Source organism: Anas acuta, chromosome 4 (genome assembly GCF_963932015.1).
Source record: "Anas acuta chromosome 4, bAnaAcu1.1, whole genome shotgun sequence".
NCBI lineage: Eukaryota > Metazoa > Chordata > Aves > Anseriformes > Anatidae > Anas > Anas acuta.
The window spans coordinates 25,000,114-25,015,811 of NC_088982.1; the positions used below are offsets into that span (position 1 = coordinate 25,000,114).

Sequence of the window (15,698 nt, forward strand, 5' to 3'; positions counted from 1 at the left end):
ACGCGTTTGCACTGAAAAATCATCGAGGAAACGAGTTAAAAAGCGGAGAGTCCTAGCAATAAATAATATCTTTGGCTTGTGAATTTTCTTTCCAAACGAGCTTTCAGCGATGTTTAACGCGCTCCTGGTGCGGCCGGCCCCGCGTTTGGGCGCTGCGGGGGGCGCAGCGTGGGGCCAGCCCCCGCGGCCGCCCCGTCGGGGCTCGCCGCCGCCGCCGCCCGGCCCCGCAGCCCCGGAGCTGCTCGGGGAGGGGGGGGGGGCACGGAGCGGCCCGGGCCCGACGGCAGCACCCGGGGCGGGGGCAGCAGAGGGGAAAGCCGGGCTGCGGGCGGCGGGCGGCAGGTGAGTGCGGGGCTGGGGCAGCTCGGGGGGCGGCTCCGCCCGCGGGGCGGCGGCGGGGTCGGCACGGAGGGGGGCTGCCCCCCTTCCCGGCCGGGGCTCGGCTCCGCACCCGGGGCCGCCCCCTGCCTGCCCCGGCGGCGGCGGCGGCGGCGGTGGGGCGATGGCGGGGCGGCGGCGGCGGCTGCTGGTGCTGCTGCCGCTGCGCTGCCTCCTGCTGGGGCTGCTGGGCGGCGGCGGCGGCGGGCAGCCCGGCGGCGGGGAGTACTGCCACGGCTGGGTGGACGGGCAGGGCGGCTACCACGAGGGTTTCCAGTGCCCCGAGGGCTTCGACACGGCGGCCGCCACCATCTGCTGCGGCTCCTGCGCGCTGCGCTACTGCTGCGCCGCCGCCGAGGCGCGCCTGGAGCAGGGCGGCTGCACCAACGACCGGCAGACCCCGGACCCGGGAGTCACCGCCCGTGAGTGCCCGCACCGAGGGGCTCGGGGCGGACAGGGGATGGACCCCCCGGGGCAACCTGGCCCGGCCCGGCCCGGTCCGGAGGCTCCAGGTGCGGTGGGGCCGGGGGGGCTCCGGGAGCGGCCCCCTCCGGGTGCCCGAGGCTGTGCCTCGACGGGTCCAGCGTGGGACCACGCCTGTGGCCACCTCACGGCGTGTAACAGCACCAGGGGCACCCGAGCCTGGTTAGCACAGGCAGCTACACCGCCAGCCCCAATTTTGGGGTCTGAGGGGGTGGGAGAGGGGTGGGAGTCTGTGAAACCTTAATAGCCGTGTGGCAAACGGAGTCTACTGTCGGTAACTGCTAACACCGTCAACAGAGAGAACTTCTGACTCGTGGCCCTAGGGTATAGACTTTAATTTAGTTCTAATGAGAGTGGTCAGGAGCTCTGCGAGGCTCGGTGTCTAGCGGGACTGAGCCAATGATGTGGGGCTCCATAAGCTCTTATTTCCAAGTAAGAGCATGGTTATTTCCACAGGCTAACACACATGGCTTTTCCTCTTCTTTCTTCTCCCAGAGCCCATCTACGTGCCGTTCCTCATAGTCGGATCAATATTTATCGCCTTCATTATCGTGGGCTCTCTGGTGGCAGTTTATTGCTGCACCTGTTTAAGACCTAAGCAGCCTTCACAGCCAATACGCTTCTCTCTCCGGAGCTACCAGACCGAGACGCTTCCCATGATCCTGGCCTCAACCAGCTTCAGGACGCCGTCGAGGCAGTCGAGCACAGCCACCAGTTCCAGTTCGGCCAGCGGGTCGGTTCGCAGGTTCTCCTTCGCCCGGGCAGAGCCGGGCTGCCTCGTGGCATCGCCACCACCGCCTTACACATCTGGCTGCTTCCAGCCAGCCCACACCACCCACCTGAACCAGCCGCCGGGATTTCTGGTGTCGCCACCATACTTTGGGTACCCGCTGCAGCCAGAGCCTGCCCTAGCTGGGAAGAGCTGCTCTGATTTCGGCCAGAGCTGAAAGGAGTTGCCACGGGGTAACGCAGCCCTAGGGAGCGCAAGGACTGCTGCCATGGGTGTCATATGCTGACGTGCTCTGCGATGCCAGCAGTTAAAACCATTCCCATGGGTGAGTTGCCCTTGAAAAGTGCAAGATTTCAGAAACCCAACCTTCGGTACTTTCCTGAGCTTGGATCGCAGTGACAAATGAATTATAAAATGTTCCAGCCTTAGTTCGACTGCTCTGATAGTTCAGTCTAATGCGTGCAGAATATATTCAGAGACATGGAAAAAAAAATCGGGATAAAGTTACTCATTTCATGGAACTATAAATGATGCTTTAACCCTAAATGATATTAACCTAGTTAACAAACTGGCTGTATTCCACGGACCCAATAATCAGAATAGTGCTATAAAGCAGCAGTCAGGCTGAGAAGTAACAGAGAAGTAACATGTACTAAACCGAAGAGTTTGTGGATCCTGAAACAGCTGACTGCTTCCACTTCCACGAGCAATGAAAGTAAGAGGAGGTATTTTACTATAGATACGGAAGCGCGTGGGATTTTTTAAATACAGATAATATACCTGAACTTACACTGCATATTTGTATTAGTTAACTTTAACTAAGATAAAAATAGTATGAATTAGGCTAGTTGAAAACATGCCAATCCCAAGCAGCCGAATAATTATGTATGAGAAAGGCAGAATGTATTCAATAATATTGCTAATAACTTCTCAGCATAAAATTCTAAAATTGGCATTGTATTGAAGCCTTCTTCAGAAGGAAGTATTTATTGTTGGCCTCTTGCTCAGCAACACATCTAAGCTGGACAAACTGATCTTAAAGTCCTATTTGTAAAATTAGCCATGTATAAAATGTAAAGACAGGCTTGTAATTTAAAATGGATTTACGACATTGACAACACTAATTATTTAGTAGTCACATCAAAAAAATGTATCAATAAACTGTGGTTGGAATCGAGTGTCACCTGTATGTCTTTGTGGAGATGCTGTTCAATGAGCAAATTTTCACTTTTCTGGTGTAACTATACTGCATTGTTTCCTGTTAAAAACAGTAAATTTTGCTTTTGTAAATGATTTACATCTTTAACTGTGCACCTGCTGTGCGGATTTAATATAATGTAAATTTCTCTATATAGCTAGCTAATAAATTAATTAATATCTTTTTATATGTAACTTGAAACTTAATGTGGTTAAAACCACACTAATTAGTTGGGAATTTTAATCTAAAACATCCTGCCGTAGGAACAAATTTTGTTTGCCCTTCTACATTCCTTCATCCAAATAAGCCAACAGACCAAATGGAAGAAGAAAAAAGGCATCTAAAACAAACACATGCAGCAAGCAAATGGAAAATACACAAGAAAAACATGCAGTCATTAAAGGGCTTCCCTTTAGACTTATTGTTGTGAATAAATGCAGTCATTTTGTGTGGCAGATTCTGTGATATCAGAGGATCAATTTTCCTATTTTATGAGCCCCAAACACCCTGCGTATAGGATTTATTGAAGTATGTTATAGCTGGCCTATTTTACAAGTATTAGCATATCAATGAGTATTAAAATTATAGCACTTCTAGTCTGAATTATGACGTATTTCACTTTGTATTTTAGAAAAAATTAGTTCTTAAGAGTAATTTCTTTTTTTCGTAGCAAATATGTAGCAATCTGTATCTTACCATTTATGGAAAAACATTTTGAAAAAAATGATTGTGTTTTTTATTGCATAATTAATGTTACAATCCAATAGACATTATTGCTGGAGATGCTAAGGAAAAGACAACTTAATTTCCATATAATGATGCTTTAAGTAATAGGTTTTGACTTGTTTATTGTAACTGCTAATTGTAAACTAAAACAACAATACACAATAGTGTATATGTTTTATGACATATAACAACAACAACATAATAATCTGTAAGTAGCTGTCAGATACTTGACAAACTACTTGAAAAGTGCTTGCCATTCTTTTTAGAAGCAATCTTCAAGAAAGGGAGCAGGTAAAGTTTTGCCCATCTTTTTAGATGTTTTGTAGGGATCTGTTCTGGTTCCACTGTGCATTTGAAGTACTATGAGTCTGTTCAAGAAATACCTTTCTGGAAAACTTACCCCTGGAATCCAATATTGCAGTAGGTGTCATCTCTGTTGTTTGGAATCATCCTGCGTGATATACTGGTCATTCACATACACAGCAGAAATAGATATTAAACTATGCTAATTAAAGTATAGTTTACAAATGTATAATAAATCCTTAGTGGAAATATTTTTCAAGGCAAAACAGACACTACAGCTGGAAGCATAAACTTGATCGATTTTGGCTAGGAAGGAACAATTTTATTTCCCTTTAAGCACTAATTTGTCATCAGTACCATTGACATGGGTAATGGATAGCTGAAATTCAGTGTTTTCCTCAAAGATGCACTGTACACACTGAGAAATGATGAGTTTGACAGTCATTGACTACTACAGTTTATTAGCGTACACTAAAGATGCAAGGTTTCATAATAGTTGCAGCAGGCTCTAAAAAAGTCAAATTTCTTAATGTATTAACATAGGGAATGATTTTTGCTGCACTTGAATTCAGTCTTACAAATTTTAGGGATTATTCAGCCCAAGTAAAGGCTGTAAAGTTTGCTGTGTGTTGTGGAATTCAACCTAGCAGCAAAGACCTGTCTGAGCTACTTACCTCCCTTCCTCCTCTCATGCCGCATAATGTCTTTGACCTCATAAAAACGCTTGAAAAACTTGACACACAGGAATAATTCCTCCAAACCAGACTTAAAAGTTTATGGAGTGCTAAGGACTTTACAGATTGGTGGCCAGAGTGCAACAAATCTTGTAGACAGGGGGTTGAGACTGTGGGAGCGATCAGCTGAAGTTGAAATAGCTGTACTGGATCACCTGTATGCCAGGTGAGGTGGGGATTGTGCTGTGCAAATAGATTGGCCTTGAAGAATTGTAAATTACTGTTAATGGAGCTAGTGACAGTGACTTATAGCTGAAGGGACAGGAAAGGAATTGGCAAGAATACAGACCCAAGACTGAAATGGTCGTTGCCCAGGCTCATCGTTTCCAGCACGGATTTAGGCTCCAGCTTAAAGTCTGAACTTCTTTCCTAATAAAAAGGACCTTATGGCATGGATGCTCCTATGATTTACAGAAAAAAATAAACATTTTTAAAAAACTTTCAGACAGAACACAGATGACATTCTGATACACAATTTTAATGACTAATGAAACAGTTTGAAGGGTTCATATATGCTTGAACTGGAAAGAACATTTATACAGTACTCGCTGAACTGCTATGCCTTTTTTTTTTTTTTAAACAGAGCAGGTTTAATTATTTCATTTGTAATCGTGGAGCTATTTCATATTCTACTAGAGTGACAGCAATCTAAGATATATCAAAATGAAAGAAGAATCACACTCAGGAAACTGATTATTGTCATTCACACACATTATGCACAAAGTGCTTTGATTGCGATTAGCTGGTAATTGCATGTATAAAAACCACACCTTCTATGGGCAAAGAATAATGAATAGTGACATGAATTAGATCAGCCCTTCATTTTGTTTTCCTATACTAAGGGTTTCTTAACCACATATCTCCAAAATGTATCAAAACCCTTTGGTGCCAAGGAAAACATGACGTGTGCTGGCAGGAATTTCTGAAGGATTTATCTGAAGCTAGGTAAGCAGTATAGCAAAAATGGCTAGGTAAACTAACAGACTGTTTGTAACACTAGTCCCCCAGGAATTTAATAAGATGATATGACAATTTAAAAATGATTTCATTGCTGCTATTAAAGCTTGACAGTAAAGATACGGAATCAATCCTTGGCACTGTTTTGCCGTGTATTGTGATGTGTTGTGCAGGCTAAACAGAATGACGCAGAACAGACACACTTTTGAGCGGGCTGCAACGTTCATACAAAGTTTTTGATTTGCAATTACATTGAGGCTGCAATTCCACAATACGCTGTCTTCACTCATGGAGCTAGAAAGAAATGCCTTTCTCTTTTCATTCTCTCCAACTTGTGAATTCAGGGGACTGTAGTGCAAGTCAGGTTGGTGAAATGATTTTGCTTACAACTAACATTTTCCATAAGAAAAGAGAGTAGGGATTTGAAAGGATAGCTGTATCATTATAAGGATTATAACCTGATTAATTTTAATGGCTTTATGACTGTCAGCATAGTAGAGAAGTTGACATACCGTGAGGTGGAATCTCCTTAAGCCAGCTCCAGCATTTAAGACTGGCATCATGAAACAGCTTAAAAGATGCATCCTTTATTGAGCCTCGGAACACAAAATCTACAAGAAATTAATTGCCTAGTGTATAAAAAGAATCAGTCATCTATCTACAACCAAAACACAATTTAGGGTTGGCTATATTGGTATTTATTGAGTGGGTAGGCACTGTTAGGGAAAAGAAGTATCTGCTACTATTGTAGCCATGGGATACAGTGTCCATCACTGTCATCTGAAAAATGAGATGACGTTCCCTTATTCCCACTCTACCACTTTTGTACTGCATAATTCTCTTTCAAAATACAGCATCACCACCAGAAGTATCTTAGGGCTCTGCTGCAAATCACTAAATTGCAGGCTCCCATACTCCTTTTTTGCTTGTTTGCTTTAACGCCTCTCTGGACTTCACGAGAACTGAACAAGACATTTGAAAATAACTATAAAAAAATCAAAACATTTTTCTATTTTACTTTTTGGCTTACCAAAGTAACATAAGTAGTCTCTGATACATAATGCTATTTCTGAAATGTCCTATTTTAGAAAAATTAAAAACAAGAATAATGGCATATGTGTTTTCTTCTTTGAAAGCAATCCCTAGCATTTGCAACCAATCACTTCAGCTACCAGTTTTCATTTAATGGCAAAGTTTATTCATTTTTTTTTTTACAATTAAAAGACAAAACATTTAAAATTTGCAGTTCAAAACATGCACATTCACCAAATGCCAAGTGACATGTAACACTGCATAGAACTGAATGTGTTACTAAAAGAGAATAACTATTTATAAAACACAGTGCATTTAACATCCAGTTAAAACTAAACCTGAGAAACTACCATAAACACCGACTCAAAAAGTCTTCATTCATGCAGCTTCATAAGTTCCACAACAGTTTCAGCAGTAATGGCTTAGTGGGGCTGTAAAACCTCACTTTACCTTGAATGCAAATTTTGCTTGTACATAGTGACTGCTTTCTGCAGCGGTTCATACATATCAAACACTGAAAATCTTAATGAAAAATTAAGTTGAAGTAGAAAAACAACATTAGTGCATTTATGGCTTCTATTCTACAATAAAGAAACACCATAAAATATGATTAAAAAAAAATTATTCTGGTTGCAGCTTTGCAGTTACAAATCACTCAATATACGGAAATGCTTTTATTTAAGCAACCTTCCAAAAGTCCCAGCCCTCCAAAGTGCCCGGCTTTGCACATCGTTACTCAGCTGAGCAGTCCTTATACTTACAAACAGTCCAATTGAAGCCTATGTGAGTAACGGTTTGCATAAGCAGGAACCAGGTTTGGAATGCTAAAATATTCCTTTGTTTAATGAAGATCTATTGGTTAACAGCGAACAAACTGGGGGAGCGAGGGCAGAGGGGGGAAGGAGAAACTCATTTGTTGAGTTTTGCTACCAATGAAAACATCCAGTACCAAGAAAGTTGAATTGACAAAAACTCATTTGCTTACAGAGCGCTAGCTTCTGGCTATATTATGAGGAGACTTTTAACAAAGGCATTAAAAAACAGGAAGAGCAACAACCATGCATTGCCTCCGAACACTGAAAAATATCACCTCATGCAGACAGAATGATAAATTCATCAGAACTACAAGTGCTTTTACGCAACATGGAAGAAAAAAGGGAAACAACATCTCTCCTTAAATTTAACACATACTCCAAGTTACTAATCATTCAAGATGGAGTTAAACATAATGAAAATGTCCTAAGACACTTTATACGCATCCTTGTAACATAGGGAATTTTATGGATGTATGTTGACATATAGGAATCTTCAGCTATCTCTCAGTGTTTCAAAATACTTTATTTATTTTATACAAATAGAATGATGTTCAAGTATAAATCTGTTGAAACTGCCTTGCAAAAATAAGTGTAAAATTAGGAATTGGCAAGAAAATTTTCCAAATACAAATTATCAATAGGTTTGTTAAAATTGTTTCCTGTTACTCTTTTGAATCACTCATACACACACATATATATATATATTTAAAAATAATTAAGCAACAGTATTTATAGAAGATATCTGATTTCTAAGTGGCACTGCTTCAACTTTTTGATGTTTAATTTTTAATACTAACTTGTAATTACACAGTGCACATGAAACAGATGGAAAATTCCATGTGAATTCTGTATTTAATACAAATTTGAATTTTTAAACAATAAGAACAAATGCATTCTTATAAGTATTTTTGCCTAAACTGTTTTTTCTTTCAATAAACATCTGCACAATCCCCTTACTTTAACAAAGATATGATGTATGAACCAGATGATAATAGATTATATTACTGTGTACTTAACAAGAAAATAAAGTGCATATTGTATACCTGAACTGATTTTAAAAATGTGCACACATAGCTAGGATGATCTTATATTTTAAAATTAAGTTGCTTACAAAAATAAAAAAATTAAGTTGTTTACAAAATCAAAAAACACGGTTAGAATTGCCACATTGTCTTTTTACTATTTCCATGAAGCGGTATCTTCCTATCACTAATCACCAGACAATAAATAACATATGGCTTGTGGAAAAAGTATAGAGACAAGGGGAAAAAAAAATAAATGAAAAATGTACTTTGTGAAATACTACTTTCAGTTCTATAAAGACGTAAGGATGAAACATTGTGATAAATTTACACTACCTTAAAAAAATAATCACCATCTAAATTAGAACTGTTTTCATTTTTAATATATATAGCGTCATTTTCAACAAACTTTTACAACTGGGAGATGCTTTTTTTTTTTTAAATAATGTGCGTTCCTGTAATTTTAACACAATACATTACAATGGATTTCTAGTCCTCATGTAATTTTTGTAAAATCAGTAAATAAATCATTTAGAACAGAAAAATAATATAAAAAATAGCCAGAAAGAGTATGTATGGATTGGACCATTTTATGAGTTAAGTACACTGAAGGATTACAAAAGAACAACAGTGTCATGGTTAATTTCAGAAATGTTTTGAAGTTGGTCATTGTCCCTTCGATGACAGAAAATAGGGAACCCCATTTTAGGAAAGGGCCATGCCCCCAAATTTTTTCTTGCCTTAGGTCAAGTGATTTGCCCCTCCCATATTGATCCATCTATTTATCTATGCCTGAAATGGCTTTTCTGAAGGCAGTTCTTGTCTGCATGACTGACTGGCAGTACTGTTTCTAGTGGGATACGTCCCCTTTGTCCCTATGTCTTCTGTTTTCTCTTCTGTTTAGAGATCACTCCGGGAAAGCGAGAGGAAGACATTGCATAACATGCATATGAAATGCAGACTGCCTTCCCATTGATACGCCTTCCTAAATATGTACTTTCATATAGTGTCTTTTGTTGGGGTTTTCATGTATATTTGTAAGTTTCTCCAAGAATGGAGCACAAGAAAGTTGGACGGTGCACTAAAATTACATGTCAAGTGTTTAGTTTGTGGAAAGGCAAAGAGCTAAAATCACCTTTAGTAAATGGTTTTATAAAAATTAGTAAGACTGATCAAGGAAGGTTTAAAAAAGATGTGAATGTATGACCTGTTACTTTTAAGTTGAAACTGGATGAGTTGGAGAGCAAAGAGGAAACTCTTAATCTAGCAGATCACTAAGGATGTCATTGTTCTGCTTTTCCATCTAGCTGATCTCCATTCAACGAAAAAACTGTCATTTCCACATAATACACTGAAATTTAATTAAAAATAAAAACATCTGTTACTACAGAATAATGTATTCTGGATGCAATTAGGTGGCTTTTAAAATCAGAATTGAACATGGACTAAAAAGCTAAAAGATTTAACTAACTTCTTAAATTAAAACGTAGCTTTCTCTTATTTGAAACCTGGTCATTGGGTGGTAAGCTGAGAAATACCAACTTTTACTACTTAAGAACATTATCATCACCATTTTCCTAGTAATAGACTTTTAATTTACCCCCCCCCCCCTTTTTAAATAAAAAAACATAAGTATTTTTTTCTGCAGTCACTATCCTTCTCTTTTTAATTAAAGGTGAGTATATAGGTATTCTGCTTGACCATTAAGTCCCAAAGAGGCTGCTGCAATGTAATTCACATCTTTATAGGAAGTGACTTCAGTGCAAATAAAACAGTACATATCACACTACTGAAGGGCATGGTTTGCTCTGTTTCAATGTAAGCATTACTTTAGTATAAAAATGTTGAAAATGTAATTAAACTTAAAAAGTAAATTAAAACAAACTTTCTTTTTAACTTACAGTATAAGCAGATACAATTATCAAATTAAGCATTGCAAAAATAATTCAAGTTTGACGAAGGGAAGTAAGGCAGAGCAATTCTTTAAAATTTGAACAAAAATAACGTGCACTCAATTTTACAAGGTGGTATCCATTTTCAACATATGCACTATTGAATGAAAATAAGGGAAAAGATTCTATAAGGCCAAGGGTGCAATACTTGCAGTTTTGAAAGCAAATGCCATCAAGGCCACACAAATTAGACTCACTGCACAGTAAATCTTTCTTCTTGAGTACAGAGACTCAAGGCATGCAGTTCTGAAATCAGGACTGGAGTTCGTTTCCTTTCAAATTATTTCTGACAACAGAAAACATTTATGGAACTTCTTTGGCAAACGTTTGTAGGCTAGTTTGACACAAATATCTATAAACATCTTGACTCAAAATCTTTCGTAAAGAAGGTGAGTGAACACCATTAAGATATATTTTTTCAGCACTTGTTGAAATCAAAGGCTTGTTATCAACTGTATTTAAATGTATCACCACTTGAAAACCTCCACAGATTATAATGGTCTGTCAATGTAAAGCATGTTTAGCAATCTGACCATTACCTTCCAAGTATATGACCAGTATTGATTCAACTTCATTGTAAAATAAGCAAGCTGGCAAGATACAAGGTAAATTCCAATCTGCTTACAAAGGCTAAGCAAATACTTGTTAAAAAATTTAGAGATGGTGTGTTACAGTATAGTTGCACAGTGCTTATGTCTACTGAATACACAAATCCAAACTTTATGGAATAAGATCATCATAGATCTTAAAATCTCTGATAACTGGGCCATGGTTGTAGCTCCCAGCAAAGATCTAGTAGTCTGTCTCACAAAAGTAACTTATGAGGCCTAAATCTTGAGCTGTGTTCCTTCACCATTCCTCAGGCCTTTGTTTTGTGGTATCATATGCTCTTATTACTTCGGACTGGGAAACTATTCCATTTTCATCTTGAGAGAAAGCGTAGCCATCTGCAGATACAAACCAAAATAAAAGTTTTAATTGGATTTCACATAATCTTCAATATTTTGAAGCTTTAACGAAAGGAACTTAACAAAGTTCAATATAGATGAGTAAGTCTCTTTTTAGTTTTCAGTAGGTAGAAAACCTACACTCTTTCTTACATAATTTTGCAATTGTAAAATAGCAAAGTATCTTAGGAATTAATAGAATCCTAACCACAGGCAAAGAACATAGTCTATCTGGGTTTACATTCAAATACGAACATGATCACACACAATGTCACTTTCACAAACACAGTATCTAATACTTACACTCCAAACACATCTTCCTTTTTTTCAAGGCAGACTGAATTAAAACAACTTAAAGATGCTTAAAGTTTGAAAAATTAACTGAAAAAAACTATAAAATTTAACAAAAATTATTGACTTATATCATTTGTGAAAGATAATGCTAAGATATTAAAAAAGTCCTATCCAAAGCTGTGATACAAAATAAAAAGAGAAATTTTAAAAGGTGCATTCCAGAAAGATGTACTGAAAGCCACTGTGACAAATATTAGGATACTGAATCTTTACTATACACAAATGCAGTGAAAGGTAGTGTTTTACCTCCATACTATTAAAATATACTACTTTTTCTTTGTAAGTGAACACTTACGAAGCAAATTTTGCTGCAGAGAATCAGAGCGATACAAGTTCACATGGTTCTTCTTAAAAACATTCTTCAGTAGTTGGGCTCTTTCAGTTAAGCTAGAAAGAAAGCAGATACATGTGAAAAAATTACTAATTACAGTATTCCTTTACCTTTGAGTCCGTTAAACAAGAATTAGTTATTAAAAGAGAAATGATCTTTTAAAAATTATTTTTACCTGTGCCTGAATTAATTACTAAATGGATGATTAAAAGCTTGTGCAAGGGGCAGAATAGGATGTCCAGATCCCTTGTATTGTTTTTATTTGTTAAAGTAAATGCAAAACATCTGTCAGAAGTACTGTCGTGCACTGACAAAACAAATAAGTGAATAATATTGTAAATATTTGAGCGTGACTCCTTTGGAAACATGTGGTGTAAAGGGAAGGCATTGGGCTCTTAGCTTCTACTGAAACAGTACCCCAGAGTGTGATAGGAAAGGAAGATGGAGGGAAAGTCACACCTGTTGCTATCAGCTCTGTGTACAGAAACATATTTCATATCAAAACATTTAATATTTTCCATGAAAAGTTATTTAACAAGGTATAGTTTCCATTAAACTCTGGAGTTTGTTTTTCTGGAGGTCATACCTAAATAATGGGCTACTATTACCACTGGAAGTGGGTCACTTCAGCCCATCTCCTTTCTAGAGCAGTACCGACTCTACCAACTCTGCTATTTTATGTGTTTATTATGCTCTGATATGATCCAAAAGGATTTCCATTTCAGCCTACATAGAAAACACAAGAAGTATTACACTGGTTTTAGACCAACTGAGGCTCAAGGGACAGCTGAATCCTGTGAACTGTAGTGAATGTGTCAGGTTTCATTGCAGTTCATCTCTCTTACATTTAAAGTTCTTTCAAATAGGATTCTACATTACTAAAGAAGTAACAGATGGACTAGCCATAGCAAAGAAAGTTCACAATTTTGGTAATGTATGGAAGATGCATAGGGACTATATTAAAAAAAACAACAAACAACAATACAAAAAAAAACCAACAAAACAACACAACAACAAAAGCACTTTAATTTCTTGCTCTAAATTTGATATTCAATGTGAATTAGAGCTTGTGTTTCAGAAAAACACAAACCTGTCATTTAACCATTTCCAATGCTGGAAAATCCAGTCACTCCCTATGTAAACTGGTCTAAAACTGATTTAATTTACTTATTCATTCTGAGTGTATAGTGATTTGATTTTGTGAGTTCTGCTAGATTATCCAAGTTGTCTTTGTGTAAGGACGTGGCATGTATAATGGATTTCACATGCCTAACTTCAGTGAGTTATGACCAGTCAAATTAATCCTTTAATATTACCGCCAATTAGCTAAATAGACGATCTTCCCTAACTACCTGCCAGACTAAATGGTAGGAATGGAACTTGATTCCTTCCCTTCCTAGAGTAGCATTCAAACCATTATATTAGAAATGCTTGTTTTTCGTTCATTGAACACTTAATTTTTCTAGATAAAATTGAACCATTGGCTTAAACTGGAGAGACTGGTGGTCTGTTTCCCCTTTCTGTTTCCCTCCAATCTGATGTTTAAAGAATATGCCAGAAGGTCAGAGCCTGGCTCTTCTATGTTGGAAGAGGGAAATAAACTTACATCCCCACAAGAATAGAGGAAGGCTAACTGTAAAATCTACAGGGTAAGAGGATGTGTGTGGTAAACTGTTTCTTTGGCCATGTTTTGAATAGAATGGGACTTGTAAAAAGGAATTAGGTACCAATTGCAGGAAAGCAGTCAGCATCTGCTGAGCCAAAGTCCCAAGAATGGAGAGGTCAGAGTATTGAGATACATCTTACTCTCCATGTTTTCATAAGCTTTTTTTTTTTTTTTTTTAAAGTAATGTTTTCCTCTTCACTGCTCCACTAAGTAGTGTAGGTTTTTAGTTCACTGCTACAACTACTAAAGTGACTAGATTACTAAAAAACAAATTAAGGACTGAAGTTTAAACCAAAAGGACTCACAAGGTAAATAAATAAATAAATAAATACCTTTACGTAAATGGGAGGGCAAAGAGGTGAAAGACCATATGAAAACATTGATAAAGGTGTCAACTGTATCTCCTTTGCAACACATCTGAGAAACCTTTCTTAAAATTAACTGAAAACAGATTTTTTTTTCGTTTCACAAATTCTGTTTTCTAATACAAAGCTATTTTTTGTAGGAACAAAAGCACAGCAGACCTACTGCAGCATTTTGGTATCATCACCACATAACCCTGATTTCAGACTGAAATATTCAGATTGCCTAAATGCTAAGCACTGAAAATACTGCCTTAAGTTTTACATGAATATAAAGTATGCACATTTGTTAGTTTATGTATAATGAAGTTTCCATTGCATAGATCCAATTGCTGGTACAGAAAATACAAATAAAGTAGGAAATATATTTTGGAAAACAAAAGTGCTCCCAGCTATTCAGGCGTCAAATTCTGATCTGTTTTTATACTTGAGGAAATAGTGAAAGCCCTTTATTATGAATCGCCTTGTTGCTATCCTAAACTTTTAAAAATCTTCATGTGAAGTCAAGAAAACGTTTTCATAATTAACCAATGATAAATCAGCAACTAAATGACTATGTTCATTATGTGTACCTATAAGGAAAATCTGAATATTAATTATATTTGAACATGCCATATACACTTACAGGAAAAAAAAATTACTACTTCATATATTCCTGATCAACCATTTGGCTGGTTTAAAAAAAAAAATTCAAAGTGGCTTGAATGAAAAACAATTACTGTATGAAGCAGCATTTGTGGTATCTCCAAAGACACAAGTTAGGGCCGTTACTTGTGTTATTTTTAGTCTATTATGTTACTTTTAGTCTATAAAATATAAAAATATTTCTATAAGTATTAATATTGTTGTTTCTACTTGGACATTATATACTAGGTATCAGAAAAGCTTTTTTTTTTGAACTATGGTTTGTACACAAAAAATATGCTCTTATTTTAGTCATTTCAATTTAAAGTCTAAATAGCTTTGTCACATCTGTTACTATGTCTTTAATTATAGAAATCATACTTTTTGTAACATAAATTTGCTACTTCACTGAAGCAGGTCTGTTCTTTAAGCTCAAGTAAATGTTATTCCTACATAAAGTTTACTTTCTATTAGAAAAGCTAGTGTCCTGGCTTTGGCTGTGATAGTGTTAATTTTCTTCCTACTAGCTGTTACGTTGCCATGTTCTCGATTTAGGATGAGAATAATGTTGATAACACACTGATGCTTAGTTGCTGCAGAACGGTGTTTACACAGAGCCAAGGGCTTTTCAGCTTCTCATGCTGCCCTGCCACCCAGGAGTCTGGGGATGCACAAGGAGCTGGGACAGGACAGAAGCAGAAGAGCTGACTCAGACCAGCCAAAGGGATATTTTATGCCACATGGAGTGATGCTGGACAATAAAGCTGGTGGGGGCTGGCCAGGGGTGGGGTGCTGCTGCTCAGGGACTGGCTGGTCATCAGTCATCAGGTGGTAAGAAATTGCATTATGCATCACTTGTTTCGTATATTCTTTTATCAGCATTTTATTATTATTAGTTTCCCTTCCTTTTCTGTCCTATTATTTTTTTTTTTTATCCTAACCCATGAGTTTTACCTTTTTCTAATTCTTTCCCCCATCCTTCTGGCAGGGGAGTGAGCAAATGTGTGGTACTTTAGTCTGCCAGGCTAAACTACAACATCATGTAAAACCTACACCTTCTTACTCAAGATATGTTCTTACATAA

The 15,698-nt window shown here is 38.1% G+C and overlaps 2 protein-coding genes across 8 annotated transcripts in view; one reads left to right on the top strand and one right to left on the bottom strand.

The window, feature by feature from the left end:
* The first annotated feature begins 426 nt into the window (after positions 1-426).
* On the top strand, positions 427-2,768 carry SHISA3 (shisa family member 3). The gene is made up of 2 exons (XM_068680239.1): positions 427-800; positions 1,357-2,768. The coding sequence occupies exons 1-2, from the start codon at positions 503-505 to the stop codon at positions 1,806-1,808; spliced, it is 750 nt and encodes a 249-aa protein (XP_068536340.1). The 5' UTR covers positions 427-502; the 3' UTR covers positions 1,809-2,768.
* Positions 2,769-6,684: 3,916 nt separating this feature from the next.
* The window catches only part of ATP8A1 (ATPase phospholipid transporting 8A1), a 109,227-nt gene continuing 100,213 nt past the window's right edge, over positions 6,685-15,698 (bottom strand). For all 7 annotated transcript variants that reach the window (XM_068680233.1, XM_068680232.1, XM_068680235.1 and 4 more), the window contains 2 exons: positions 11,927-12,018; positions 6,685-11,277 (listed from right to left, as the gene is read on the bottom strand). In XM_068680233.1, coding sequence (XP_068536334.1) covers positions 11,180-11,277; positions 11,927-12,018 — 190 coding nt within the window. In that variant the 3' untranslated portion in view covers positions 6,685-11,179. The remainder of the gene's footprint in view (positions 11,278-11,926; positions 12,019-15,698) is intronic.